This window comes from Mus caroli, chromosome 6 (assembly GCF_900094665.2).
Source record: "Mus caroli chromosome 6, CAROLI_EIJ_v1.1, whole genome shotgun sequence".
Lineage (NCBI taxonomy): Eukaryota > Metazoa > Chordata > Mammalia > Rodentia > Muridae > Mus > Mus caroli.
Genome location: NC_034575.1, coordinates 24,605,138 through 24,633,095, shown reverse-complemented (window position 1 = coordinate 24,633,095; position 27,958 = coordinate 24,605,138). Strand labels below are relative to the sequence as shown.

Genomic DNA, 27,958 nt, shown 5'->3' with positions numbered 1-27,958 from the left:
AATTCATAAAGATTAAAAATGTATATATAGGGGGGCTGGAGAGATGGCTCAGCAGGTAAGAGCACTGACTGCTCTTTCGAAGGTCCTGAGTTCAAACCCTAGCAACCACATGGTGGCTCACAACCACTCACAATGAGATCTGATGCCCTCCTCCGGTGTGTCTAAAGACAGCTACAGTGTACTTACATATAATAATAATAAATCTTTTTTAAAAATTGTATACATAGAAAAATCCTGTACAAAGGTGAATTCTGAAAGACTAAAAGAAGTCAGCAAGTTGAAGAATAGAGCTGCCAGAATGAAGAAGGTAAAGCAAGTCTGAATATTAACAAAATACTGGAGACAGAGGAAATAACCAGAGAAAGACTTCTTTAAAGAACATGATTAAAGCATCTGTGAGGGCCTTATCTTTGACAGAATGAGGACACTTCCTCTTCCGTAATAACATGAAGAATAAGGTGAGCCCTGGGTTTGTAGATAGAATGTACAGAGAAGTTCTATGTGGGGTCTTCTGTTCTCATAGTGAAAGAGAAAGCTTATAACTGGCTTAAATAGAAGGGCACATGAAATAGGAGAAATACAGCATGACATAGTCAAGTCAAAAAGGAAGGCAGATCCTTTGCAATGGGAAGGGGAACTTGCTAGAGACATGCATAATACTGCTAGACATGGCTGATGTCTCACAAGGCTGCTAATTACAAATTCATTGTGACACTGATCTGTCTAGCTTTCAGATTTTCTTCAGCTACTTTCAGCTCCATGGGTTCAGGCAACTGGAAGGTAGACGGGTTAGTATAGACAGTCCATTAGTATAGACAGTCCATTACTCAGTTTCACAAGCACTACAAGTCAATTTGGACTAGAATAAACAGAAAAGGAATATACAGAAAGAATATGAAAGCCTGTTTCAAGGATACACAGCTTAAAAAAAAAAACCAAAATTATCAAATTGGTTTGTCATAGATATTACGGGTGAGGGTGACAAACAAGAGAGCCTGCAGCTTGATTTTTGTCTTACAGTTCTGGACACCATGTGCCAACACTTACACCATTGCCATTCTCACTCCATGACTTGATCTTGCTACCTAAAGGCTGATGCTACATGGGGATTTGCTGACAATGGGATGTTGAGAAAAATAAAGTAGAAAGGCTTGAAGAACTAAGTCAGCCGAAAGGATGATAAGACATCGGCAACCAAAGTAGACAAGGCTGTGATGAGCGGGGTAGTTTCCGCCTCCTCCACTAACAGGATAGATGCTGATGTCCAAAGGGCTACACAGAGCAGTCTTAGCAGCAGCTCAAGCAGACATCACATGGGAGTTTGGTCAGAGCAGTAGGGGCTGGCAGTTTGACAAAACCTCCCACTGTTGCTATGGGTAATGTTTCATCTCACTGATCCCAAAGGCATCACAGAGTGGCAAAGCCTCAGGCATGTTAATTACTCTCTTTAAGCCTATATTTTCTCATCTGTAAAGATAAAGCTACTCATCTGATAAAGTTGTTATGAGGATTAATAGATAAAACGGAGGTCTGGCAGAGAGTATGTACTGAGGAAATTGTAGACACATCACAAAGGCCAAGAAAGGAGTTTCCAAGAACATTATTAAATCCTTTTTCCTAATATTTAAGATTTTTCTTTTTAATTTTTCAAAGTTACATTTATTAACTGATTGTGTGTGTGTGTGTGTGTGTGTGTGTGTGTGTAAGAGAGAAAGGGAGAGAGAGATTGATTCACATGAAGGTCAACGGAAAACTTCTTTGGGGACTTGGTTCTCTCTTTCACCACATGGGTTCCAGGCATAGGTCATCAGGATTGACAACAGGAGTCTTTCCCTGCTGAGCCATCTTGCTGGTCCTTCTTTTAAAGTAATCAAAAGGGCCACAGTGGAGCACTAGAGGTGACTAGAGAAGCTAGTTTTAGTCTCAGATATGCAGTATTCAGAAAGGTTTTAAGGAGAGTCCTACTCAACTAGTTTTCTAGCACTCTAGTTTACATAAGTTCTAAAAACTCAGTGCCCAAAGCTGACAGTTTTGATTGACAGAGCCTTGAAAACAAAATTTAAAAATCACCAGCTACTAATACAAGTCTCCAAAGAGAAGAAAATAGCTAACTGTTCAGATGAAGCTGTGGAAGAGGGAGAAAAAAAAATATGCATGTCTTAAGCTATTCAACTTAAGCTAATCTTAGTGGGACCTTCAAGATGGCTCAATGAGAAAAGGTGTTTACCACCTTTGACACCTGAGTTTGATCCCAGGAACTTACATTATGAACCAATTCCAACCAGCTGTCCTCTGACCTCCACTTATACACAAAGCACATGAATATACATACAAAATGTGTATGTAATACACATTTAAAGATAGAAAGTTTAGTCTTAAAAAACTGCAGTAAGAAACTTTCTCCTTTGTTCTGGTCTCATCAAGTTTCTAGTCATAAGTAAAAAGACTATAAAAAGTTCCTATAAATTTTATAAAATGTTATCAGGCTGACTGAAACCACCCACTGGGTGAAATGAACTTTAGGTCCTCTATCTGTGTCTATCACATGGACACTGGGCAGTTATACCTCTCTGAGTAGTTAATAAGAGCTACTATAAGTCAAGCATGCATGATGCCTATAATCCCTGCACTTGTGAAGGCTAAGACAGGATGATCTCAGGCTTAAAGCCAGCAGGCTACATAAAGGAGGCTTGTATTAAAAATAATTAGGGGGCACCCAATGGGTTGGAACTGGCTCGATAGCTAAGAGCACTTCCTGCTCTTGCAGGTCCCAGCACCCACATGGTGATTCACAACAGCCTATAACTCATTCAGTTCCAGGACCTGCCTCCCTCTCCTGGCTTCTGTGGGTACCAAGCATGCACATGGTAAGTATACAGGTATACAGCACTCACCCATTTACACACATCATCAGTATTATTTTTAATTTTTGAAGTAACTAATTAGAAAATTTTAAGGTGAAGGCATGTACTGTACAAGCCTAGTAGCCTGAATTTGCTATCCACATACAAGGAGAGAGTGAGCCATGAAGGTGGCCTCAGGCTTCTACTTAGTCTTACTCAGAACTCAACTCAAAAAGACTCTGCATAAAAACTGCAAATCTCAGCCGGACAGTGGTGGTGCAAGCTTTTAATCCCAGCACTTGGGAAGCAGAGGCAGGCCAATTTCTGAGCTCGAGGCCAGCCTGGTCTACAGAGTGAGTTTCAGGACAGGCAGAGCTATACAGAGAAACCCTGTCTCAAAAAAGCAAAAATAAATAAATAAAATAAATAAATAAATAAATAAAAATAGCAAATCTTTATTTCCCTCTTTCTCATTAAGAGAAAGTAGATCATTTGTATTTGTTAATTTGTTAACTGGAAACATTTGATCTAGGTATCTTCCTCAAGGCATGGAACATACAACTGGAACTTTGGCCTAGAGCAACCTTCTGCAATTGAAAATCAACACAATATGGTCTCCAAAGTCAAACAGATTAGGAATCTGTTCACTCTAATACATTACTGTGTTACTATGAGACAAATTTCTTAATCTGTTTCCTCAATAAAACAAGGATAACACTATCTTTAAGAGCTCTTAGAAGTATTAAATAAAATAGTACCTATCAAGCTGAAAGTACAAGGCCCAGTACAAAGTGAGAATTCCTAACAAGGGGGCTGGACAGATGGCTCAGTGGTCAAGAGCACTGGCTGCTTTCCAGAGGACCTGGCTTCAATTCCCAGCACCCACAGGGTGGCTAACCAGACCACTGCAATTCCAGTTCCAGGCGATCTACTGCCCTCTTCTGGTCTCCTTCAGCACCAGACACGCAAGTGGTGCACAGACATAAATGTAGGCAAAACACTTATACACATAAAAATCAAAAGTTCAAAAAAATCCAACAGCATACTTCCCTTTCTAATTCTCAAAGGTTTAAGCAAAGCCTGATTCATAGAGGAAGGACTTACTGAACAGAAGAAAACGGTTAGCGCAACAGTAAGGAACCGGAGCCCTACGTTTAAAAGGAAGGATAAAGCCAGGTAGGGTGACACACGCTTATAATACTAGAAGGTAGAAATAGAGCTGGAATCTGAGGCTATCCTGGGCTGCATATGGAACTATATGGGCCAACCTAGGATAAACAGTAAGTCTCTATCTAAAAAAAAAGGGGGGGGGGGCTGTGAGAGGTACATTATTGGGTCACAAATTAATTACGAACAAGAGGCTAGTATCACTAATCTTAAATTTCTCCCCTGTATAAATATTCTTCACATCTTCTAACTTTACAATTCTTTGAGGTTTTCATTTGTACAGTTTTCTCCCATCCTCTTCCAAAAGCCTGACTCACTCTCTTCACTTTAGTCTTGGAATGACCTAAGCCTTAGCCTGACAGACACACCTTAAAGAGTTCACTCAGAAACCTACAGATTCCTGGGGGAAGACCAGAGACCAAGATCTAAGAGCTTTCTGTCTGGGATAAAGACCGGGGCTCTGGGGACAGACATAAGTTTAAATCCCTGTGCCACTTTTTAGACGTATAACCTTGGGGTTGACACTAAGCTCTCTGAATCACATTTCCTCATCAGTAAAACTGAGATAATGCCATCTGCATTTCATAATTTTCTTGTCAGGATTACAGAAATGCCTGTAACAATTCCTGGCACCTAAAAGGCCAATTAATGGTAACTATTATTAGGGTCCAACTGCCAATTGCCTTACTGAACATTTTGCTAGGCTGTACTTTTCTAACTGGCAAGGGAGTCACACTGCTCTCACATTCCCATGACTCTATCCAAAACACTCAATTTCAGTAATCTATAATTAACCAAATCAAGGGCTTAAACAATTCAGGGCAAGAAAGCATGAACATGGCTCAACTTATTCTCTCCTGACAGCAACAAAGTAAGTATAATGCAGATATGTTTGCCAAGAAAAACATGGAGTCTGTTTGAACATGGTCATTACTGATAGTAACGTAAGCTCACACTGGCTGAGGTTCTTAGGCTGCAGCCTTACTGTCAGAGTCTCAACTTCTCAGGAGTCCTCTTTTGCCTTCTTTTCTCTGCTGTGCTAGCAGCCATTTCTAAGCTCACACGGGAGGAACGCTCTTAACTGCTGTCACAGCCACTCATGATGGAACTTATTTTCCCATTTTATAAATTACTACTTCAGATATACTTACTGTGTACACCGAAAGTATGCTTATGAAGAAAAGCTAATAAATACAAATATCATAATGATATCACAATGACAAGATCTGCCCTATAGAGTACAAGTTACAGGATGAAGGCAAGGGCCAAAAAAGTATAATGTGACCAAGCAGCCTGCACCCCATTGTGTCCATTCTTATAACGATTGAACGTGAGAGTCTGACTCTTACGTACTTCCTTTGTGTGGCTGACCAGAGTAACAGAACCAACAAATTGATAACTGATACATGAACAGGAAAAGGGAAACATCATTGGAAATATAAAAACATGAATAAGATTTCTGGTAGTTAAAAAATAAAAGCAACAATCACCATCTACAGAGCTAAAGGCAACTATTTTGTTCCTGGAATACCCAATCCTTCCACACACTCTAATAAAGCAGAAGGCGGTCAAGAGCAGAATGGCTTATCCAGACAAGCTAAGAAGCAAGACAGGCTTAACAAATCAAAACAGCTCAGTCTTTCCGCACTGAGTGACATTCTACATGGAGAAAATGTAGGCACTTCACTATCAAGAAAACTAAAGATTGTGCTCTTTAAAAAGGGCAAGCCAAATGTGGTACAAACTTCAAATCCCAGCACACAGGAAGCTGAAGCAAAAGGATCATGAGTTCAAAGCCACCCTGACTGGCTGACCTCAAAGATGACCTTGAACTTCTGGTTCTCTTGTCTCCACGTTCTCTGTACTGAGGTTACAGGTAAGCACCTCCATGCCTGGTTTACATGTTACTGTGGACCAAACCCAGGGCTTCTTGCCTGCTGGGTAGAGACCAAGTGAGCCACATCTATAGCCCCTGAGCTCTTGTCATAAAAAAGAAAAGAAGATAAAAGTTTAGGCCAGGTGTGGTGGCATACATCTGCAATCTCAGTAGCAGAATGCTGAGGCAGGAAGATGTTAAGAGGCCAGCCTCAGTTCCATAGCTCCAGGCAGCCTGGGCTACAGATTGACACCCTAAGGAGACAAGAGGAAGGGAAGAGGGAGTAAGAAACAGGGAGGGGAGAGGAAAAGAGGGAGCCAAGCCGAGCTCAGCAGTGCCCTTCCTTCTGCCACACAGCTGCAGGACTTTACCTGCTGACGGTGCAGCAGGTAACACAGGCTTCTGGTGGGATTATAATTGCCAGGCAAGCTCAGCCCTGTCTTCATAGCCTTGAGGCTGCTGAGTAAATCTAGAATCATGGAACATGATTTTGATACTTAAAAAGCCAGGAAGAAGGTGGCTCAGCAACAAGGAAAGTGTCCAAGAAGCACATTTAGAATTCAATAACAGACTCTAGGGTACTGGCCTGTGGTTCTTTTTTTTTTTCTTAATTCTTTATACAGAATCCATTGAACTACTACTAATATGTGTATTTTTTTCAGAGAAGGTCACAGTGACATATACTTAAGCAATGAGAAGAGAAATAATAAATTTTAATAAGTTATTGTTTAAGATCCTACTGTAGATACCAAGTTCTATGTGATGACCACAGACATTTTAATCTTTAATCATAATTAGTACCCCCATTTTATAGGAGAAATTACTTTATAGACTTATTCAAAAGTTAAATCTGGGGAAGGAAGTACTATGTTCAAACTTAGGTCTGCACCTAAGTATAAACTTCACTCTAAAAGTAATTTGTTAAACATTTTACCCTTAAAAGAACTAAATTACAAACGTTAGAAAAAAACAGTCACAAGAAAAAGATTTGACCAAAGCTACAAACCATCTTAACTAGTGAGAAATAGGCTTTGGATTTCCTAATTTTGACCTAAGTACTTCCAGCACTAGCCCAGGCTGCATCTTTTAAGAGTAATTCCTCCATTTAACTATAATTGCATGAAGAGGGGAGGACGACACACCAAACTGCAAAGGACAAAGCATGCCCTAAAGCACTGTTAAATTCCTTCAGTCTTGCCTCTGACATCAGTTAGCACTACCTTTGAGAAGTCAAAATGAAAAAGTTAACTGCCCTAAGTCATGAGGTAATTACAACAAAATGTTTTGCTGAAGCCAAGGTTCACCTAAACTCTACATAGTAAACCCAATGTACACTTCATAACTTTTTTTACTGTTGTCCTGACAGAACTAAACGCACCCATTATAATGGGAAAAAATGTAAATCATTGTGTTCATACTGTTCCCAAGAAATGAAAGCCACATTTTTTTAGATGATCCACAAGATCTTGTCTTTTACCTCTTGTACTCACATCAATAAATGGGAGAAAAAACGAGGGGAGTGGGCAAAGGGTATAGCCAATATATAAATAATACGGGGGTACCATCATTACACGCTTCTATCCATGAAGGAAGCTGACAGCCCCAAACGATTGCTTTCCTCAAAGTAGCAGGCATTTCTTCCCAACACTTTCTGCTCACGATAAAGATATGAATAAAATAAGCATTCTCTTCGGGTACAATCTGGTAATCCTAGAGACCAGCCCTCTTCAGAGTGAGTGAAGCATCTTTCCATTACCGGTCTACAATCACAGTACAAGAGAATTGCAATGGCTAGAAAGGAAGGGCACAGATCAGGACTACCCCGTGGGGAGCTGTTGGCCACAGAAAGGCAGAAAGTCATCATCTGTACAGAAGCTAGGCAACTCAGAAGGTTCCTCGAGCTCTCAGGATAGAGAGCTACCTACAGCTTCCTCGTTCTCCAAGGAAAAAGATCTTGCTATCCTTATCGCTGGAGGGAAGGTTTTTCTATGCCACCGAACAGTCCGGAAAATTACACGCGGGAGTGTGCTGGAGGCGCCGGGTGTAGTAGTAGGTGCTTCTCCTCCCCCTGCCTCGTTCAAGTAGTAGTGAAGGGCGCTACCTCCATGTTATTAGTGAAGTACGCCCGTGGTACCTAGAGGCTTCGCTTCGCAGCGGAGCACCGGGTGGCGGCCGCTCTAAGAGCGGGTTCAAGGGTGGGAGAAGACTCTCGGCTCCACGATCTAGAGGGTGTGGAACGGGGTGCCGCCGTGCCGTGAAGGGCCGCCACTCCCGTGCCCGCCCTCCCCGCCTCTCCGAGAAGCGAGGCAGCCCGACCCCAGTACCTTCTTGACCGTGCGCGGCGCCTCGGTGACCGTGCCGTCGGGGCTGACCAGGGCCTCGCCGCCGTCGCGATGCCGCTGGTGCTGGTGATGAGGGTCGCTCCGCTTCATGGCGGACGCTTGAGGGACCTTCCCGGCCGCAGGGCTCAGAGCCGCGGTGGGCCCCGAGCCCGGGCCGGGGGCCGGGGGCCGCTCCGCCGCGGGAGCCGGAGCTGGAGCCTCTGGGTCCCCGCCACCCGCTGGGGGTACCATGGCGCCCACGGCCGCCGCGCTCAGTCCCAACTGGGGCTCCGCCTCGGAGGGGCTCAGATCCTTCAGCTCCACCTCAGGCACCTTGGCGGCTGCCGCTGCTGACACAACCTGCACCGACATCACCGCCTCCACTGCAACCGCCGACTCTGACTCTCGCTCCAGCTCCCACTCGGCCCCGCCTCCCGCCTCCCTTCCCCTTCCCTCCCCCATACCCCCACTCCTCCCCTCCATCGCCTCCGCTCCCACCCCCTTCCTCCGCCCGCCCGCTCGCTCGCCGCCAGCCCGGCCTCTCGAGCCCCGCCCCACCCCTGTCTGACTCACGCGCGAGGCGCCACGGAACCTGTAGTGCGCTTGCTCCGGGCTGCACGCGACTAGAAGACTGTGGGACCTCAGCAACCAACTTGCAATGCGCTCGACTCGCGGGGGTGGGGGGGAGAGGCCGCAGAGTCCCCTGGGAGTTGTAGTCCTTTCGTCCTTCCTCCGGAAAGTAGTTTTCGGTGGAGAGGAAACTCCCAGGACAGCGACTAACAGAAAAGTATAAAAACGGATGGCGCGACGGAATAGATGAGGAATAGATGAGGAGAATGTCTCCAGAGGGGTTGCGGTTTCCGGAAAGGAATGCCAGAAACCCCAGGGAAGAATGACTCGCTCCCTTGACGGCGTGAATTTCCTCCGGAGTGTGCGCATGTGTGCTATCACGTGGGCGGCCTTTAAAGGAAAAGCGGCAGGTCAGGTGAGATGAATTCCGGCTCCAGGCTGGAAGGCATGGAGTTTCTCCGTTCTGTTCCGAGCCTTTCTTCAGTGGGTTGGTTTCTAGAAGAAAAGAAATAAGCCATTTCCTGCCGTCATGATTTCTGGCGTACTCTTGAATTAAGTAACTAAAATCAAACCCCCAAAGAAAGAAATCTCGTCAGGGTATGGTGGAGTACGCAGTAATAATTTGAACATCTGAAGCATATGCGTCACCAGTGCTAACAGTTCGAGGCCAGCTGAGCTATAACGCAAGGACCTGTCTTAAAAAAAAAAAAAAAAAAGTTAATTCCACCGCACACATGTAATTAAAGGACCAGAGAGGAACTGGGAATCTACCCTTGGCCCTCTAAAAGAGCAACAAATTAATTAACTTTTGTCCAGATCACCAGCTGCCAGTTTTATTTTTAATAACAAAAATAGAATAAAATTGTGTACCATTTGGGTAGGTCATAGTGGTAAGCCCAACACTCAGGAGACAGAGACCTGAGAATCAGAAATTTGTTGAGGTTAGCTTTGACTGCTTAGCCAAAGCCTGTCACAAAAAGAAGAAACTTACCTGAAAGTAATGTTCTACTGATGATAGAATTTTTTTTTCTTTTAAGAAGAGTTCTCCAATAGTCTTTTAATGATAAAAGGAAATAAATGCTTATAATTTTAAAAATCAGACTAAAAGCCAGGCGGAGGTGGCATAAGCCTTTAATCCCAGCACTTGGGAGGCAGAGGCATGCAGCCTAGTCTACAGAGCAAGTTCCAGGACAGCCAGGACTACACAGAGATACCCTGGCGGGGAAGGGGAAGGGGCATATAACAACAACATCAAATTAGACTAGGGGCTGGAGAGATGGCTTATCAGTTAAGAGCATCTGCTGCTCTTCCAGAGGTCTGGAGTTCAAGTCCCAGCAACCACATGGTGGCTCACAACCAACCATAGTGTGTGATCTGATGCCCTCTTCTGACCTGCAGACGTACAAGCAGCTAGAGCACACATATACATTACAGAAAGAGCACACATATACATTACACCACAATTTCTAGGGATTTGAGAGTTGGCTCAAAATTTATGAGCCCTTGCTGGAATTTGTTCCCAACAATTACATTGGGCAGCTCACAACTACCTGCAACTCCAGCTCCAGGGGTGTGACACCCTCTTGTCCTACAGACACACACGTATGCATAAGCTTAAAAATTATTTTAGTTGCACAGTCTTTAAATGTTTATGTGAATATTACCTAAAGGGGGAAAAGGGCATTAAAATGTGGTTGACTCTTTTAGCATATTATGAGGTAGGCTTCTTTATTCCTAAAGAAACTGAGGCAAAGAGGATTATGGTTTGTGGCTGTTCAGAAAGTGACAGCAGCCCTAACAGCTCCCTTGGCCTACCGGCCAGCTTGTCATTGGGAAAGCTACTTTTTTCTAAGCAAGAATAAGACAGAGACAAACGGAGAAATCACCTGCTTGAGTTCCTGCCATGATCCTTCTAGTACCATGGAAGTTTCTTCATGTGCGAGCTTTGGGAGCTGTCATTTCCCGGTCTCTAAGTCTATGCTGGAAGGCACCTGAGCATTGCCATTTCCACAGAACCCAAAAGTCTGCCAGACACAAGAGCTTATTAGGCTTTCTCCTCACATGTCTGGTTTTGATCATTTCCTTCCTGTAACGAAGAAATGGCCCAGAGCTTCATCCTCCAGCTGCTGGGCAGGGGCTAACAACTTTATAACCGATTTCTTCCTTCCCCCCAATGCATGAGGGAGCTGCAGCGCAGCCACCTGGCATGTGAGGAACTCATACCCAGCAGCTGCTTACCTGGCCAGCCACGAGGATTGATGATTAAGCAGAAGAGCCGATCCTTCAGGGGGATGTGGTGATGAGACGTAAGGAGTTTGAGCCCTGAAAAGAGACAGATGTTAGCCCCTATTTACCCAGATTCTAACATTACTTGGAACCAAGTCAGACCATGTTCTTCAGGCTTTCTAGCTCCATCTTACTCATCTGCTGCTTCTGAGGCACAGCTTTGTTGCTGAGGCAAACCAAGCATACTCGAAGATGGAATTACTAGATTAGAAACCAGAAGATTACACACAAGTCTATTAACTATATTAAAAGACGTTTTAGGTCTACAGGTCTTTTTCCTTCGTCTGGTTCATTCAGCTTCCAGGAGCCAGGCAGACAATAATAATCTTCCATGAGATCCAAGAGAGAAAACGAAGAAACTAATGCTGAGGAATTCTCCAAGGAAATGGGCCAGCCAGATCATAAGCAGTGATGACCGTCCTCCAGGGAACACCTCGTGCCACACCGTGAGCAGATAGCCAGTCACCAGACATGTGAAGCAAACCTCTAAGGTGAAAGCAAGATGCCATAGGAATCCTGGCATGCAGTGAGGCCCTGGGTTCCATCTCCATCAACACAAGAAAAGAGGTAGAGGCTAACGTAGTTTAAATTGTAAAACAACTGGTAGTGCACACATATAATTCCAGTATTCAGGAAGCTGAGGAAGAAGAATTTGTAAGTTCGAGGATGCCCTGGGCTAGACCGAAACATTAATAAAGCCTGCCTAGGCTATATAGACTGTGTCCCACTACCATCAACTCACTTGGCGACTTACAATACTGATTTTGTGAAGGAGCATACAGTTTCAAGGAATAAACATCCAGAAAACAACAGCACAGGTTAAATGAAAACTGCTAGCAGATTTTGTTTTTCATTAGAAAACTGTAAGTAGAAATTTTTTGTTGTGGAGGTTGTTTGTTGAGGTGAGAATCTCCCTGTGCAGCCTAGCTGGCCTAGAACTTAGCATTTAGACCAAGCTAGCCCAAAACTTCAGCAATTCCTCCTGCCTCAACCTCCCAGGTGTGCTGAGATCACAGTGTGCGTACTTCTGTATACAAAAGATGTTTTCTATCTTTTGCTCAGATGTTGAAAATGGTAGTTTATATGCATTACATGCAGTTTAATGTATATTTTGGCATAATACATTCAATGCATTGAACAGCTGTAGCATTCCTTAGTTTTCCCCCCATTCCTTTAGGTGAACACATTCTTTTCTTTACATCTCAAAAGCAGAGCTGCAGGCACAGTTCAGCGGCAGAGCATTTGCTGCACATGCTCAGAGGCCTGGGTGCCATTCCTAACACTACCATAAGGAAATACAAAACCACAGAAGATTACAATAAAACGTTAGGAGAGGGTGGGGTGGAAACGATGGAGACAAAGTACTCATTTGAAACTCACAAATGTGAAAAGTACATAAATTAGATAACCTGCTCACAAAGCCCAAATAATAAAAGGACAGGTTCTAGACGCACAAAAGAAATAGGGAGGAAGTTAGGATACAGCAGTGGTAGAGGACTTGCCTGCTGTGTATAAAACCCGGGTAAGAGCAGGAACAGGAAAGGAGCCACTAGATGCCTAGCACAGTATGTGACAACAGACCTCTGTTGATTTATACCATTGTGGAATTTCAAAATTCTGTAGACAAAAAGAGTATCTTTCCAATGTCTAGAGTAGAACTTCATAGAGAATATGAGTTCATTCTGGCTATATAGCATGACCCAGTCTCAAAAATAGATAGGTGAATGGATGGGATGGATGGATGGATGGATGGATGGATGGATGGATGGATGGATGGATAGATGGATGAATGGGACAGGACGGGACTGGCAAGACAAATACTGCTGCAGGTAGAGGCACTTACCAGCAAGCTTGACAACCTGAGTTCAAGCCCCAGAACCCATATGGCACAAGAAGAGAACTGAGCTTGTGGATGTAAAACTACATCTGAAATAAGAAAGAAGAAGCAGGCAGGCATGGAGGTGCCAGCTTGTAATACCAGCTTATCAGAGGCTGAAGCAGAATTGAAAATTAAGGCCAGTGTGACATACACACAAAACTGCAAGCCAGTCTGAGCTATATAACAAGACCTGAGCCAGGCAGTGATTCATGCCTTAATCTCAGCACTCAGGATCTCTGAGTTTGAGGCCAGCCTGGTACAAAGCAAGTTCTAGGACAGCTAGGGCTACATAGAATAACCATGTCTTGAAAAAAACAAAAAAAAACAAGACCTGAGCCCTTGTTTCAAAACAAGCAGTAGAAAGAAATCCAAGAAATAGACTTTTCTTTTTAAAAATCAGAGAACTGACTCCTGGCAGCTGTCCTATGAAAACCACATGACACATGGGCAAATAAACATAATAAAAATGTTTATATGTGTGCACATGGGTACACATATACCACCTTGAGGACTCTGGGGATCAAACTCAGGTAGTGAAGCCTTTACCTTCTGAGCCATCTGGCTGGTCCTGCCCGGCATATTTACATGGTTTTCACACTTGCAAGGCAAGTGTTTTATCAGTGAACTATCTCTCCATCCCTGGTTGTTTGTCTATTGTTCTTTATGATTTTCCATGTCTTTTCAAGATTTTACACTCAGAGCTCAAGTGGGCGGGGGAATGGTTAGGGCAGTGCAGCCTGCTTTAAGGAAGCTAGGGCCAGGGGTCGGAAAAGCTGTTCAGAGCGCTGGCTGCTCTTCCAGAAGATCCAAGTTCAATTCCTAGCACTTACATAGCAGCCCACAACAGTAACTCCTGATCCAGGGGATTCAACACCCTCACACAGACATCCTTGAAGTCAACATAAAATAAAAAAGAAGCTGGAACCAACAGAAGTAGGAACAGGAAGTCTAAGGTTGAGAGTGTGGTAGGAAAACCCAAGAACCCAGGTAAGGCAGAAGGCAGGGCTGGTGGGGAAGTGGTTCTCAGGACAGCAGGAAGCCAAAATTGGCATCTCTTGAACTTGGAAGTGTTTCCTTAGGAATTGGATTCAAAACTTTTAGAAGAAATGATGATCATTGTTCAGTATGACTTCTGCCACTCCTACAGAAATCCTGTAAGGTTGCCTGTTTGCCTGGGTGTCACAACACTGGACATCCAGCTGCAGTTTGAGTCTGCATGCAGATGCACAGAAAACAGAGTTAGGACTGTCCTCTAGTGCCCACAATCTGTCACTGCAACCATACAGGTTCCTCAGCTGTTTGAAGGCCCAGACTGACCTCAGTATTTTATCCTTTATGTAAGCAATCCTTCTAAGAAAGAAGAAACAGAACGTGGAAAAGAAACAGTTAAATGTTCATGGAAATGAAATGAGGAAAACCGGAACATTTTTGTTTTTAATTTCAGAAAATAGTAACCAACACTGACAAGTGCAGAGGAGGGGGTAGCCTGAGGAAACACAAAATGGAGAAATCGAAGAATGAATTTCCACCAAGCTGGAGAGCCAGGACTTCACAATCAGAAATACTGGGCCGGTGTGTGCACCTTTCTGACTGTGGGGTTGTGTGCAAGTCACTTTGCTTTACTTTGCTGAACTTGATTCCATGCAAAGAGCACCATGGTTAGATCCCTGTCACCATGAAGCCAGAAGGCCATGCCTGGATGCCAGCATTACCAGTAGCTGAATATTTTGGAGTAGCCCATTAGGCCTTCTATGCCTCAGTGTCTTGAGGGGTAGAACAGAACCTGGCAGGGCTGTGAGATTGCCTGAGCTGAATTCTGTGGAGGGCTCAAAAGAGTGCCCCGCAAAGCCAACCCTGGGCGTTAGCTTTCAGTGGTATATCATATATATCAGATATATATATATATATATATATATATATATATATATAGTCACCTAGCTTTCAGTGGTATATCAGATCTACAAGTCACCTGGGATAAAACCAGCATTCCCCCTCTCCTCTTCCTGGAAAATCTGGCCTGATTCAAACCCTGGTGTCCCCATCACACACAGAGCTGAAGAAGCGACTATTCGTCCTAAGCCAGATCAGCACTCCGCAATACCCTCAGGTCTGTGGCTCTCACTGCCTTTTCTCCACAGACCTTGCTACATAATCTAGAGTCACTTGAATTCAGTTCCCAATCTTCTGCTGGTATTTTAAAGAAGCAAAACCAACAAGCTTTCCTTGTGTTTGAATTCCTTTGACTGCCCAGAAAGGAAGCTGTGGATCAGAATGTACCCGACCAAACATCTCTGGAAGGAGGCAGAGCATGCCACCCTGCAATGGTGAGACCTGGGACTGGCAGTCGCTGTGCCCGTCTGTATACCACCAGGAAAACACTCGCTTCCCATGGTGACTCCAAGGGCATCCTGCATGTCTGTCCTTCATTCTCTTTATGCTTGGAACTTAAGGATGCAAAGGTGGCCACCAAGCACCCTTTGTCCATTTACTGCCAAGTAGCCAGAGAGAGCAGCCAGCATATTACGCTGAATCAGCCCTGTATCTGTCAGTCATGACCACACCAGCAAGCTTTCCACTGGTCAAAAAGACCTCAGGAGTTCATGGAAGTTCTGAACCAGGTTCATAAGCCAGAGCTGGAACTGGGGAAAAGAACCACGCATGAGCTTATACAAAAATGTTTTATTTACTGTTCATATTTCTTCTTCTCATCCTGAGCCCCTGACCCAAAGCCCAGCCAGCTTCTAAGCATCCTGCTGTCTGGTTCTTGAATGTGGGGCACTAGGAAAATGACTAGACATTGTAAAAAGTGGGAGTCCCCCCGCTCCCACCAGAGACAGAAGTTAGAAGAAGCTTTCTTGCCTGGCTGAAGCTACCCAAGGTGGTCCCTTAAGTCAGAGGGTCCTCCCCACTGGATGGATGTGAGGAAGAAAGAACATGTCTTTCAGAGGCCTGGAGCTCAGAAGTAAGGGGCGTGTGTGTGTGTGTGTGTGTCTGTCTGTGTGTGCTCACTGCAGTTTTAAGGTGCTAACCAGGAAGAGGTTGGCGTAGTGGAACTGAGATGTGAATGTAGGGATAGAAAAGGAAAAGAGAGGATGTGTTTTGAGCAGGGCCACCTGTGGAGAACAGTTATAGCCCTTATGGGAGTGGTCATTACAACTACCAGGAAGAGGAAAAAGAGAGTCCTGTCCTCTCCTAGACAAAGGACAAATGACACAATAAACACTTTTGGTCTGAGAGTGCCAGAAAAGGGCACTCATTGGCACAGAAAAGGGCAAACAGCCCTCATCTGCCAGACATGGGCTTGGTTACCTCACAGACCACCACAGCCCACTCTGGGTACCATCACCCCTGTCTCTGCCATTCCTGCCCTAGTACAAGCTCTATTGGAGACTAACACTGCCAGTCAGACTCTGATTGGTGGACAGAAGCAAGGGTCCTGAAGTGCAGGGTCCTGATTCTGACATGAGGCCTACCAATCGCTGTATTCAACTTGTTTCCATGGCCTGGCTGCTTCTAGCCAGACATACACAGCTCTTCTAGGCAGAGACTTGGCCCACAGACTCTGTCAGATGAGGTGTGCTCTCAGGAAGAGCCATAGAAAGGTGTACATTTGTCTTTCCCATCCTAGGACCTGCCCTGCAGGCTCAGAAGTCCGAGTCTGCATCCAAGAGCTCAGCCTCCATTAGGTTAGTGCGGGAATGAATGGATCCCAGCCCCTGGAGGCGGCCCTGAGCCCAGACCCGGGGGGCTGAGGCACCAGGGAGAAATGGATCTTGATGGGGACTAGGCTCTGGGCAGAAGGGGTTGGAGACTAGAGTCCAGGCTCCCTGTCGGCAGGACTCCCCTGTTCCCCAGGCATTTGCAGCTACCAGGCACTTCTGCCGAGGCAGCTGAGGCAGCCGAGGAACTGCACTGGTGGCAGGAACAGGGGCAGAATGGTGAAGCTCAGGGGCTGGCCCCAAGGGGCACACCTCCTTCTTCCTCTTCCTCCGCTTTTTCTTCCGGCCCAAACGCTTCTCTAACTCTGGGGAGATCTCTGCCTCAACCAGCCACAGGTTGGCTTGTTCTTCTGGTGGCACTGTCAGAAGGACAAAGAGCACAGCTTAGGGCTTTGTTCTGTTCTTTCCGCCCTTCCCTCCCAGAATCCCTATTTTTTGGGTTCTGGGACCCGTCACTCCAGGCTTCCCAAGCCTTGGCATCTCCTTCAGGTCCTCTGGGGCCTTTCCTTCCTTCCCCTAGTTTTACAACCCCATATATTCATTCCAGGAGCTCCTAGACAATGTGTCCACCGACCCCTCCTTCCTGCAGAAGACAGAGCCCTCATACCTGGAGTTGCCACAGGGGTAACGGACACATCCTGGGGCAATATGGCTCCTCTCCGAGCCACCATCTTGGTGACATGCTGGGCCCAGGCAGAGGAGACGTCAGCTGAGGGTTCATTGAGGTCAAAAGCCAAACCGGCTTGGGGGATGAAAGGAAAGAAAGAACAATGACCCCTCCTTATGTAACATGGGTCATCTTTCCTAGCCAGTCCTTCCCACTGCAGCTGGCAGAGAGATTCCACCCCGGAGCCAGTGCCCATTCAAAATCTGAGTGCAGCAGCCTCTGATTCCCAAAAAGTAAAACTTGAGATCATAAGTCTAGGACCAGCACCCTGACTTACTCTGGCTCAGAAAAGTCACTGGAGATGGCAGAGAAGAAGGAAGAGAGAGCAAAGTCCTCAGAGAACTGCAATACCATGAACAGGCTGAGGGAGGAAAGGGGGTAGAGGGGAGAGACACGACAAGGCACCCGAGATGGAGCAGAGTGTGAGTGAGTGCCTTGGTCAGACAGTCACCAACTCACCAACAGGTCCATCATGGGAGACAGTGTGCATGCTGAAGGAGAGCTCCTGGCCCGGGTTCTGCAGCAGCTCACGCCGCTTAGAGAAGGCCTTGGCGATCATCTTGCTCTTCTTGATTCTCTTGGGCTCATCATCACTGTGCCCAGTCAACCTGAGAACAGAAGGGGTGGGGCTGGCAAGTGCAGGAGCAGCCACTTCCTTCCAAATCTATCGGAAGACCTGGGATTCTGGGTTTAAGTCCTGAGGACTCTGAGGAGCTGAGGCCTTCACAGCAACAAAACATGCCTAGAATGCAGGTCTCCTGTGGCCCCTACTTGAAAAGCGCTGGTTCTCACTGTCCCCTAGAGGGCAGTGGTGAGCAGCTAAGAAATTAGCCATCCAGACTTGCTTTGGCAAACACTTCCCCAGTCTGTTTTGGAAGCATGGTAAGACAAAGTCCTCAAGTGAAGACATGAGGCTGAGGGTAAGAGAGGAAGGACAAGATCAGACAGCTGCTGACCTCACCTGCACCAGGTGCGCCTCCAGATGAGCAGGGTGGCCTTGGTCCAGACCCAGGTGCTCATGGCAATGCCAGTGCCAAACATGGCAAATAGATTGATCTTCTCCACCAGGAGGCTGGGCCGATTCTTGATCTCACAGTCAGGAATGGGCTTCTTGGTAGGCAGCCCGATGGTCACATTGGCTTGGCATCTATGATGAGGAACGGTCAACAGCTAAGGCTATCGGGATCCAGTAAGAAGGCACCCAACATGAATCCATATAGGAGAGAGCTGAGCCCCACTGCGTGATTCTCATGGAGTGGGTGCTGGAGGTGAAACCCACACATAGTGTACCACTAGACCCCAGTGATACACTTTGGAATCATCTAGAGAGCTTTTATAAACCACTGCTGTCTGAGCCTCACATCAAACTTCGGGGACAAGAATCCAGCATCACCGCAGGTAACATCTTCCTAGACTGAAAGGGGTAAACTTAAGAACGAGCCAAAAGCAGTTAGAGAGGTGTGTGTGTGTGTGTGTGTGTGTGTGTGTGTGTGCCACTTATGTCCAGGTACTTGCAGAGTCCAGGAGAGGGTGCTGGATCCCTGGAGCTGGAGATACAGGCATTTGGGAGCTACCAGGTGTAGATGTTGAGAACTGACCTTACATCCTATGGCACAGTAACAAGCACTCCTAAGAACAGAGCCATCTCTCCAGCCAGAGTCTCCCTTTTAAGGGAGGTTTTAACCATGAACCCCGGTAGCAGCAGGCATCCTTTTAGCAGTGGAGATGCTGCAGGTGCCCTGGTTCACCTTTACTGAGATCCAGAAACACTCAAGCAGAACTGGCAAACTTGACCAGGTTGCTGAGCTGTCCAAGGACCTGCTCCTGTGCATTGACTCAGGGAGAGCCACCGATGGTAGAAGGCACACAGATCACAACATGGGTTGGTTTCTGAACAGTTGCAAACACACAGGACATCCTGCCCAGGGGCGCAGACAGACATGTGGAGTTGGAAAGCAATGTAGAAGCTATTCATATCTGAGGCAGGATGGTGGAACAAGCACTTCACAAGCAGATGCAATGCTGCATTATAGCTGGAGCTCCAGTCCCAACCACGCCCAAGCCAAGCCCGGGGCCCCTCACTCACAGCACATAGTCCCGGAAGCTACGCTCCCACTCAGCCTGGTTGAAGAAGTCATAGAAGTGGCAGCTGAAGGTGATGAGCACAAAGCCAAAGGCCAGGAAGCCAAAAATGCCTGTGGAGTTCAGGGGCGGGATCCGTTACCAGAACAGACATGGTAGCAGCACCCGGGAAGAGGGCAACTGCGTATGGAATACTAAAGGCAGCTGAGTCCAGGGTGGCTACATGCTGGGTTCAGGTCAGGAACTGCATCCTCCAAAATAAATCCAGAGGCGATTTATTATACTATGGGAGGCCACAGGAAGGGCAAGAGGCCTGCGGTAGCAGTCCTGGCACCAACCTGGGTTCTTCCCCTTCTCAGAGGGAGTTGCCTCCTCCACTATCACTACACCTTGGCTCTGTCCCTGAATATTTAACTCTCCACACTGTCTTTCTGCATCCTGGAGGCCCCATCAAGGATTCAGTACTGAGATGTCCAGAGCCCTGGGCACCACTTACCCAGGCGCAGCATGGTCTCGTTGATCTTGCTGGCTGCCTTCTCACTCAGAAGCCCAGGGTGGTTGCTCTTGATGGAGAACAGAGTCATGACCCCTAAACAGACAGAACTGAGGCATTAGCAGAACAGAAGACACTCGTCTGGGGTGGGGGGTGCAGGGAGGGAGGCCCCATGGCCCTGGACTCCTATGACTAATTACATAAAGCTTGGGGAACCAGAGAATGAGAGAACAGCTATTAGTAACTGGGACAGAGCCTAGACAACAGTCAAGGACAGAGAGAGGAAACCAGGTCAAAGCTATTCTGATGGTGAAAGCGTGAAACAGAATCAACAATAGTATTGCCCAATAGAAATACATTGTGTGACATATAAAAAAAAATCTCAAATTTTCTAGTAGCCACATTAAAAAATTATATAATTTTATTATATTTTATAAGCCAAATATATCCCAAATAGAACCACCTCTGCATTCCATACAACAAACTATTAGTGATTAATTTATATTCATATTTTTCTTTCTCTTCTTCATGCTAAGTCTCAAACACATCGTGTTTTTTACACTTAAGCATCTCAGTTTGGCCTCGTTTCAACATCCATGGCTACTGGTTACCGTATGGGAGGCGCAGATGCAAACTATACACCAGAGGCTCAGATGCTCTGCCAGAAAGGCAGGGAAGAAGGCTGAACAGAAGGTTGACAGTTCAGTGGGAGGAAACCAAAACTGACAAAGAAAACCAAGCAAAATGAGCTAGAAACCAAGGCAAATCATGGGCTGGCAGATTGAGACGGGGAAATTAGGGACCAGTAAATCTGTATATGTTATGAAAACTGTTTGTGTATGTTAGGGGTTGGCATGACTTGGAAACCAAGCTCCAAAAATATGACAGTATCTATAAAACTAGTGTGAACAGACATAAGCAATGGCCCCAAGATGCTCCGTGTGGGCCAGCTAGGTGTCCCGGAGCATTCACCATGTAAGTACATCCTGACAAGGGCGAAGAAAGAGGGTCTGGAATCTAGCCAAGTTCCCCTCAAAAAAAGCCAAGAACCTTGGTCATGGCGTGGGAGGAAGAGGTACACTTTTCTGTCCTCAAAAAAGTGCTGTTCAGCCTATAGGGTCATCTTCTATATTGCACCAAGGTTTAGGCAGATATCAGAGGAAGGCAGTGGAGCTGGAAGCTCCCATCCCACTTCCACAGAGTAGGTGCTCAGCGCACTATGTTACCTGGCTGGCCCTGGCTGAGTCACTCACCTCGGATGAGGAAGTAGCCTCCCACAATAAGCACCAGACCAATTGGGGCCAGGACAAAGCCAGCACGGTACCGATAGTTCTTATAGCCTACAAAACAGATGCCGCTCACGGAGTCTCCATCTACCTGTAGCGGGAAGGTGTGGAAGGGATAGTTAGGTGTGACCCTTCCCCCAAGCTCACCCCATTCAGGTCCCCAGCCCCCAGCCACTATACCTGAGCCACAGCCAGGATTGCCACCGTGAGGACAAAGGGGAGTGACCACGTGAGCAGGTGGAAATAGGATGTCTTGCCCGAGAGAGGCTGGTAGGTGGTGCCCAGGGCTTTGAAGGAGGTGTGCCAGGCATAGGTGAGGACCACGAACCAGACTACTCCAGCCATCAAGGCATAGTACACGATGACAAAGATGATGACACAGGACAGGGTCTCACTGGAGCTGTGAAGATGTGGGGTATCACTTGGAGAGTCACTTTGTATCCTTCCTACCAGTCACTCCACCTTGTCCCCAGGTCCTAGTCTACTAAAATGAGGAGGGTCCCCAGGAGTTGGGACACAGGTCGGATGTGAAGAGGCTACAGGGTACATCATCTCAGGAGAATCACAAGTCTCAACACTGAACACAAGAGGGCAATGCTAAATCCTACCCATTATGGCTGCCTTCAAGTCCAACTCCTTCCTTCTAAGGAAAAAGTGCATTACAGGCTTTCTCCTCCCACCCTCACCTCTGGGTCCCCAAGATACTTACGTGGGCTCCCCAAATCTCATGGTGCCATCTGCTCGGCAAACAATCTCTCGGCGGGCACCATCCATGAATTGGGCCAGCCAGCCAATGCTGCCCACGAAGAAACACGCATTGACATAGAAGAGAATAACCGCAGGGTAGCGATTGGAGTTCCGCCAGTCAGCCACAAAGGTGGCCTAAAGGGAGAAGCGGCCATGCAGTGAAGTGAGGGTCTGTTCTGCTGCAGATGCCTCGATCTGAACCCAAGACCCCCTCATAAGCTTCTGTGGGTCCCCTACCAAGCCACTTCATTTTAGAGTCCCTGCTCCTTGGGCTGTCAATCCTATACCCTTGTCCTTAAAGCGCTGCTCACCAGTGTGAAGAGCGTGCAGAGGCCAGTGACCGCCCCGAAGGCTGCGATGTAGCTGTGCATGTCCTGGTGCTCGGCCTCCGTGAACAGCGGGTTCTGACACTGGATCCCACAGCCCTCCACGTCCTCGTACCAGCTCTTGGGGTTGTCTGTCCGCACCAAGGGTGCTTCACATTGGCCTGAGCTGTTGAACTTGATGTTTTGTACCTCGTTCTGACACGGGAAAGGAAAAAGAAAATACCACGGGGAGAGATAAATCAGGGTTAAGGAGGTCTGGGAAACTGGGCAAGAGCAGATACGCTGGCTGGAGGCCCACTGCTGCTTATGGCTCTATATCCTTGGACAAATTACTTGACTATTTCATTTTTCTCATTGGAGAGAGTAGCCCCTACCTCATAGGGAGTAAGGATTCGATTAATAAAAGGACTAAAGTTCTCATAATGGTATGTGTATGTAGTAAATGATAATTAGTATCACTATCATTCTGTTATCCCTATAGATGTCCTCTTCCAACCCACACTGCCTTGTACCCCTCTGTCTTCCTGCTTCTAGTGTTCGTGTGTATGTGCTCTGACTTCTACATGTGACAGAAATTTCTCGACAGGCTCCTGTCACTCACAACCCTAAAAGCAAGCATTCAAAAACTACTGGACAACCATGCTCCATCAGGTCAACAGAGACCCAGACTGTGGGTTACAGCTTGGATGCATGCTTTGTCGGCCCTGTGTCTGCAGACGCGGGGTCTCCTAGGAGGGACACCTCTGGCTCCCCAGCATCCAGTACAGTGCTGCTCTGTTCCAAGGCTAGACGACCCTCTCTTGCCCCACAGGGCACTTACTGGGCAGCCTTCAGGGAAGTGGTCCGGTGTGCAACGCAGAAAGTCAGGCCACCCTCGCTCCCGCTCCACAATGGCACAGGGGCCTCGGGTGGCCTGGCAGAGGGTGCGGCTGGGCAACTCCACTCGGTCATTCTCACATTTGGGCATGTAGACAGCACACAGCAGGGGCTGGATCACTGCCCAGCAACGGGGGGCATTCCGGAGACCTGTGAAGTGGTGATAGAATGGGACATTGTGGCAAAGACCCCGCCTCACTTACCCACTGATACAGTTGTAACCCCTGCCCCTAAGCCTTTGTCATCCCAATTCTGGACAGGACAGCCTTTGTGCTGCAGGGTTGTCTTATGCATTACAGGACACTTAGCACCACTAGACTCTGCTCTCTAAATACCAACAGAACCCCGAAGTCACTGTGACAACCAAAAATATGCACCCCCAACTCCAGGGATGTCAACTAAAAGAGGGCTGGAAGGGGAGATGGTAGTCTAGCTCTTTCAAACGTAATTTTGTGATATTTCTATATTTTATTTTATTTGAGAATGTTTTGTCTGCATGTATATACCATGTATATGTCTGCTGTCCTCAGAGGTCAGCGAGGGCACTGGATCCCCTGGAAATGGAGCTACAGATGGTTGTGAGCTGCCGTGTGGGTGCTGGGATTCAAACAGGGTCCTCTGCAAGAGCAGTGAGTGCTCGTAACTGCTGAGCCGTCTCTCCAGCCCCGCACTGTCTAGTTCTTGGTCAGAGGTGGGTTACAGGAGTGCTTCCACTTTGTGCAAGTCAGACTTGTGGTTCCTTCACTAATGTGCACCCCTATCATAGTTCAGCTAACATTCGTAAAAACAGCCGCCACTTTTGAATGCCCCGCTGAAAAGTGGTAGGGCCTCTGACTGAGAATCTCAGGGTGGGATTGTCTCTTCAGGGTGTTTTCTAAACCCTTCTGTGGGCCTCTCTCTTCTAATGCAGAAGGGTTGTGGGACCCATTCACCAGAACCAAGAGATGTTTCCCCATGCCCAGCCCCAAGAGCCCTTTTTCACTCTTACCAAGCTGAGGCAGAGAGAGAAGAGGTGGGGGCTTAAGAAGAGGTACTCAGAGGAGCCGGGAACTCGAGAGCCAGAGGAGGAAACAGGTCAGATGGAGAGAAACAGAGGAGGCTCTGTCCAGTGCAGAGGGAGGAAAGATGCTGTCAGCACAGAAACACAGTCGTCTCCCCAAGCCCCAACCCAGCCTAGGTCTCAACTTGCTCACCCCAGGAGCCCAGAGTGCTCTGCTTTCTGCCCACATGGCCCCCCCTAAAATCACCTCTACTTTGGGAACACCAACACTCCAGGAGAATCTTCTGAGGGTGTGAGAGCCATTTTGTATAACTGTGCCTCCGACTAGTGGGGCAGGTCACCACTCTTTCGGTGGAGAGTTCACAATACAGTACAAGGGTAAGGAGTATGGACAGTGTGATTAGTCTGCCTGGGCCACCATACCCTGGCAGTGTGGTCTTGAACAAAGTACATTATCTCTAGCCTCAGTCTCCTCGTCTGTAAAATGGAGACGACAGAGCTACCTTGTACAACCCTGGGCAGAATGAGAAATGGTACAGTCTATGTGTTTGGCCCAGCACCTATCAGGCACTATGTCCTTGAGAGGGACTAGCTGTTCTCATTAGCAGTCCGAGCCTAGTCTTAGGCTTCACAGCTCCAAGAATACTCCAAGGTTCCAAGAGTCCCTGCCAGTTATGAAGCAATGTCCTCAGGAAACAGCATCTCCTCTGGTGCAAGTCACCATCACTTGGGAACCTCACTCACCTAGAGGAGGACCCAGGCCTGGAAATTCTGAGCTGGTAGGTTTAGGTGGGAGGCCATTGTGAGAGGGCTGTGTAATGTGTCTTGACTTGTAAGGAGGACATGTCCCCACTAACACATCATGAAGTAAAGGCAGCCTAAGAAGCAAATGCGTTCAGAGCTACTGAGCAGTCAGATTTACCAACCCAGTATGCTGTGTGGAACATGTTAGCTACTTCCCCATGTGATCAAAGGACTGAGTGGGAGCTGTGGCTGATGGCTGCTACCCAGCATCTAGAGAAAAAAAATTAGAACTCATATTGCTGGTCTGGGAGAGGATCCAAATGTAAAAGTAGTGGCTTGATTTCTATCTAATGCAAAAAAAGAATTAAGTTAAGACAAGAAAATCGTTTAAGTCAAACCACTATAAATTGGGGGCTGTCTGCTTAAGTGCAGATGAGGAGCCAGTGCGATGGCTCAGTAGTAAAGGAGCTGGGCCGCCCCAACTTACAAGCTGAGACTCAGTTCTGGGTGAGAGGGTAGAACCAACTCCCTTAAGTTGTCATCTGATTGCCACATGTCCACCATGGCACATGAAACACATGCACACATTCATGCACACACACACTCACACATACACACACACACACACACACAAGTGCAATAAAATTTTGTTTTAAAAGAAGATGGAACTAGTCTCCATCTTGAATATGGTGACTAGTTAGTTACACAATACTATACTTTTACTTTTTTTAAATTCTTTTTTTTTGGGGGGGGGTCAGTCTTGCACTTTATTGTCGTCGTCATCTCAGGCCTTGACTGCACACTTGCGCAGTGGGTACAGCCACTCCTTTCGCTGCTGCTGCTTGGTCTTCAGCTTCTCTTTGTGCTTGGTGAGCCTGCAGCCATGGCTCTAGTCTTCTTGGGTCGCAGGTCCAGGGGCTTGTACTTCTTGCCCTAGTAGAATTTCCTGAGGTTTTTCTCTTTGAGTTTCGTTAATGACAATGAGGACTTGGGTGATGGATTTGCATACGACTCGCATCTTGGAGAGTTTGGACATGGCACAGTCTGTCACTTAGGCAAAGTGAAGCTGGAACAATTCCACCTTCATATCGTCCAGTTGTTTCAACAGTTCCTCCTTGCTGAGCAGGTCCCAAGCCTTAATCTTGGCCATTGCTGAAGAGGCCATTGCTAAGGTGACCTAGTTCCTTTTTTTTTTTTACAGTCCAGTCTTTATCCCCATCCCAGTCCTCCTTTCTCTGACTGTTCCTCATTCCATACCTCCCCCCACCCCCCGTACTATACTTTTTATAAAAAAGGTTTTAATAACATACAACGCTACACTTTTGTCCAAATTCACAAAACTATACAAAAAAAGGGAGCATGGTGCCAGGGATTTAGCTCAAGTGTCCCAGTGCCTGCCCAGCTCAGATGAATCCTGTTTGATCTTCAGCACCACATGAACCTGGCCTGCAGTGCCCATCTGGGAGAGGGAGGCTGATGACAAGAAGTTCAGGCTCATTCTGGACAATAATACATAGAAAGTTCAAGGTTACACTTAGATATATGAGACCTTGCCTCAGAGTGAGGGAGGTAGAACTTATTGAATGTTTATTGCATAATACATCTAAAATACACAGGGGGATGGGCTGGCGAGGTAGCTCAGCGGGTAAGAGCACTGACTGCTCTTCCAAAGGTCCTGAGTTCAACTCCCAGCAACCACATGGTGGCTCACAACCACCCGTACTGAGATTTGACGCCCCTCTTCTGGCGTGTCTGAAGACAGCTACAGTGAACTTATATATAATAATAAATAAATCTTTGGGCCAAAGCGAGCGGAATTGATTGATTGGAGTGAGCAGAGGTCCTAAAAATTCAATTCCCAGCAACCACATGAAGGCTCACAACCATCTGTTCAGCTACAGTGTACCATAAACATAAAATAAATAAATAAATCTTTAAAAAAATACACAGGGGGAAGGAAGCCACCTGGAGTACTGTAAGAAGCATCAGGCAGTTACTGTTCTTCTGGATTTTTGTGACACTGTCCCCCCACCCCTTTACTTTTAAACATTTTATTTTATAGTTTAAAGGCAAACTCAAATAAGGTTTTGTTTTGGTGCACACCTTTAATCCCAGCACTCAGGAGGCAGAGACAGGCAGATCTGAGTTCCAGCCCAGCCTAGTCTACAAAGCAAGTTCCAGGACATCCAGGGATACAAGAAAAAACAAGTCTCAAAAAACCACAAACAAACAAACAAACAAAAACCCAACTCTGTTTTGCTTTGCTTTTGCTTTTTAAGGACCAGAGTCTTACTATGTGGTTCAACTGGCCTGGAAATCGCTAGCAGACCAGGTTGGCCTGGAACTCACAGAGATCCACCTTCCTCTGCTTCCCAAGGCTGGGATTAAAGGTTTGTGCCAGTATGTCTAGCAAAAGATAATGAATCTTACAAACAATTAAGAGCCATCTAGGGGAGATTGTTTTTAATCCCTATCTTACATGAAAGAAAATTCCAGGGGTCTCTCACTGAACTGAGAGCTCACTGACTTGGTAAGCTGGTTGACTCCTAATAGGATTCTGCTATCTCTATTTCCCAGGGCTGGGATTACAGCAGCCATGTAATGAGTCCACTCATGTCTAGATTTTTACATAGATGATGGGGATCTGAACTCAAGTCACTGCGCCAGCACAGCACAGCACAGCACAGCAATCTCAGCAAGTGCAGCAAGCGCATTTCCCGCTGAGTTACCTCTCTAGCTGCAGCGGCTTGAATGAGAATGGCACCCATAGGCTCATATATTTGAACACTTGTTCCCTCGTTGCCAGAATTGTTTGGGAAGGATTGGGAGGTGTGGCCTTGTTGGAGGTGGTGGATCAGGGACAGGCTTCGCTTCAAGGTTTCAAAAGCCTACATTATTCCCAGTTAGCTTTTTCTCTTTCTTCCTCATGCTTGTAGATCAAGATAGCTACTGCTTCAGGCATGCCTGCCCTGCCTGTCTGCCTGTCTGTCTGCCTGTCTGCCTGCCTGCCTGCCTACCTGCCCTGCCTGCCTGCCTGCCTGCCTGCCTGCCTGCCTGCCTGCCTGTCTGCCTGCCT

The 27,958-nt window shown here is 46.7% G+C and overlaps 2 protein-coding genes and 1 pseudogene across 5 annotated transcripts in view; all 3 read right to left on the bottom strand.

Annotated features, from left to right (window-relative positions):
- Ahcyl2 (adenosylhomocysteinase like 2) overlaps nt 1-8,796 on the bottom strand; it is a 148,771-nt gene extending 139,975 nt beyond the window's left edge. For 2 of the 3 annotated variants that reach the window (XM_021164572.1, XM_021164573.1), the window contains exon 1: nt 8,211-8,668. In XM_021164572.1, the coding sequence (XP_021020231.1) occupies nt 8,211-8,579 (369 nt within the window). In that variant the 5' untranslated portion in view covers nt 8,580-8,668. Of the gene's footprint in view, nt 1-8,210; nt 8,669-8,780 lie in introns of those variants that run through there. The other variant, XM_029478363.1, reaches the window with a different exon arrangement.
- A 6,765-nt stretch (nt 8,797-15,561) lies between these two features.
- The window catches only part of Smo (smoothened, frizzled class receptor), a 24,371-nt gene continuing 11,974 nt past the window's right edge, over nt 15,562-27,958 (bottom strand). The window contains exons 1-12 of one of the 2 annotated variants that reach the window (XM_029479024.1): nt 24,127-24,210; nt 23,083-23,288; nt 22,248-22,457; nt 21,899-22,071; nt 21,370-21,589; nt 21,157-21,280; nt 19,907-19,999; nt 19,415-19,523; nt 18,290-18,475; nt 17,788-17,936; nt 17,269-17,403; nt 15,563-17,020 (exon numbers count right to left, since the gene is read on the bottom strand). In XM_029479024.1, the coding sequence (XP_029334884.1) occupies nt 16,587-17,020; nt 17,269-17,403; nt 17,788-17,936; nt 18,290-18,475; nt 19,415-19,523; nt 19,907-19,999; nt 21,157-21,280; nt 21,370-21,589; nt 21,899-22,071; nt 22,248-22,457; nt 23,083-23,229 (1,980 nt within the window). In that variant the 5' untranslated portion in view covers nt 23,230-23,288; nt 24,127-24,210 and the 3' untranslated portion in view covers nt 15,563-16,586. Of the gene's footprint in view, nt 17,021-17,268; nt 17,404-17,787; nt 17,937-18,289; nt 18,476-19,414; nt 19,524-19,906; nt 20,000-21,156; nt 21,281-21,369; nt 21,590-21,898; nt 22,072-22,247; nt 22,458-23,082; nt 23,289-24,126; nt 24,211-27,958 lie in introns of those variants that run through there. The other variant, XM_021165132.2, reaches the window with a different exon arrangement.
- On the bottom strand, nt 25,667-26,032 carry LOC110296421 (annotated as a pseudogene).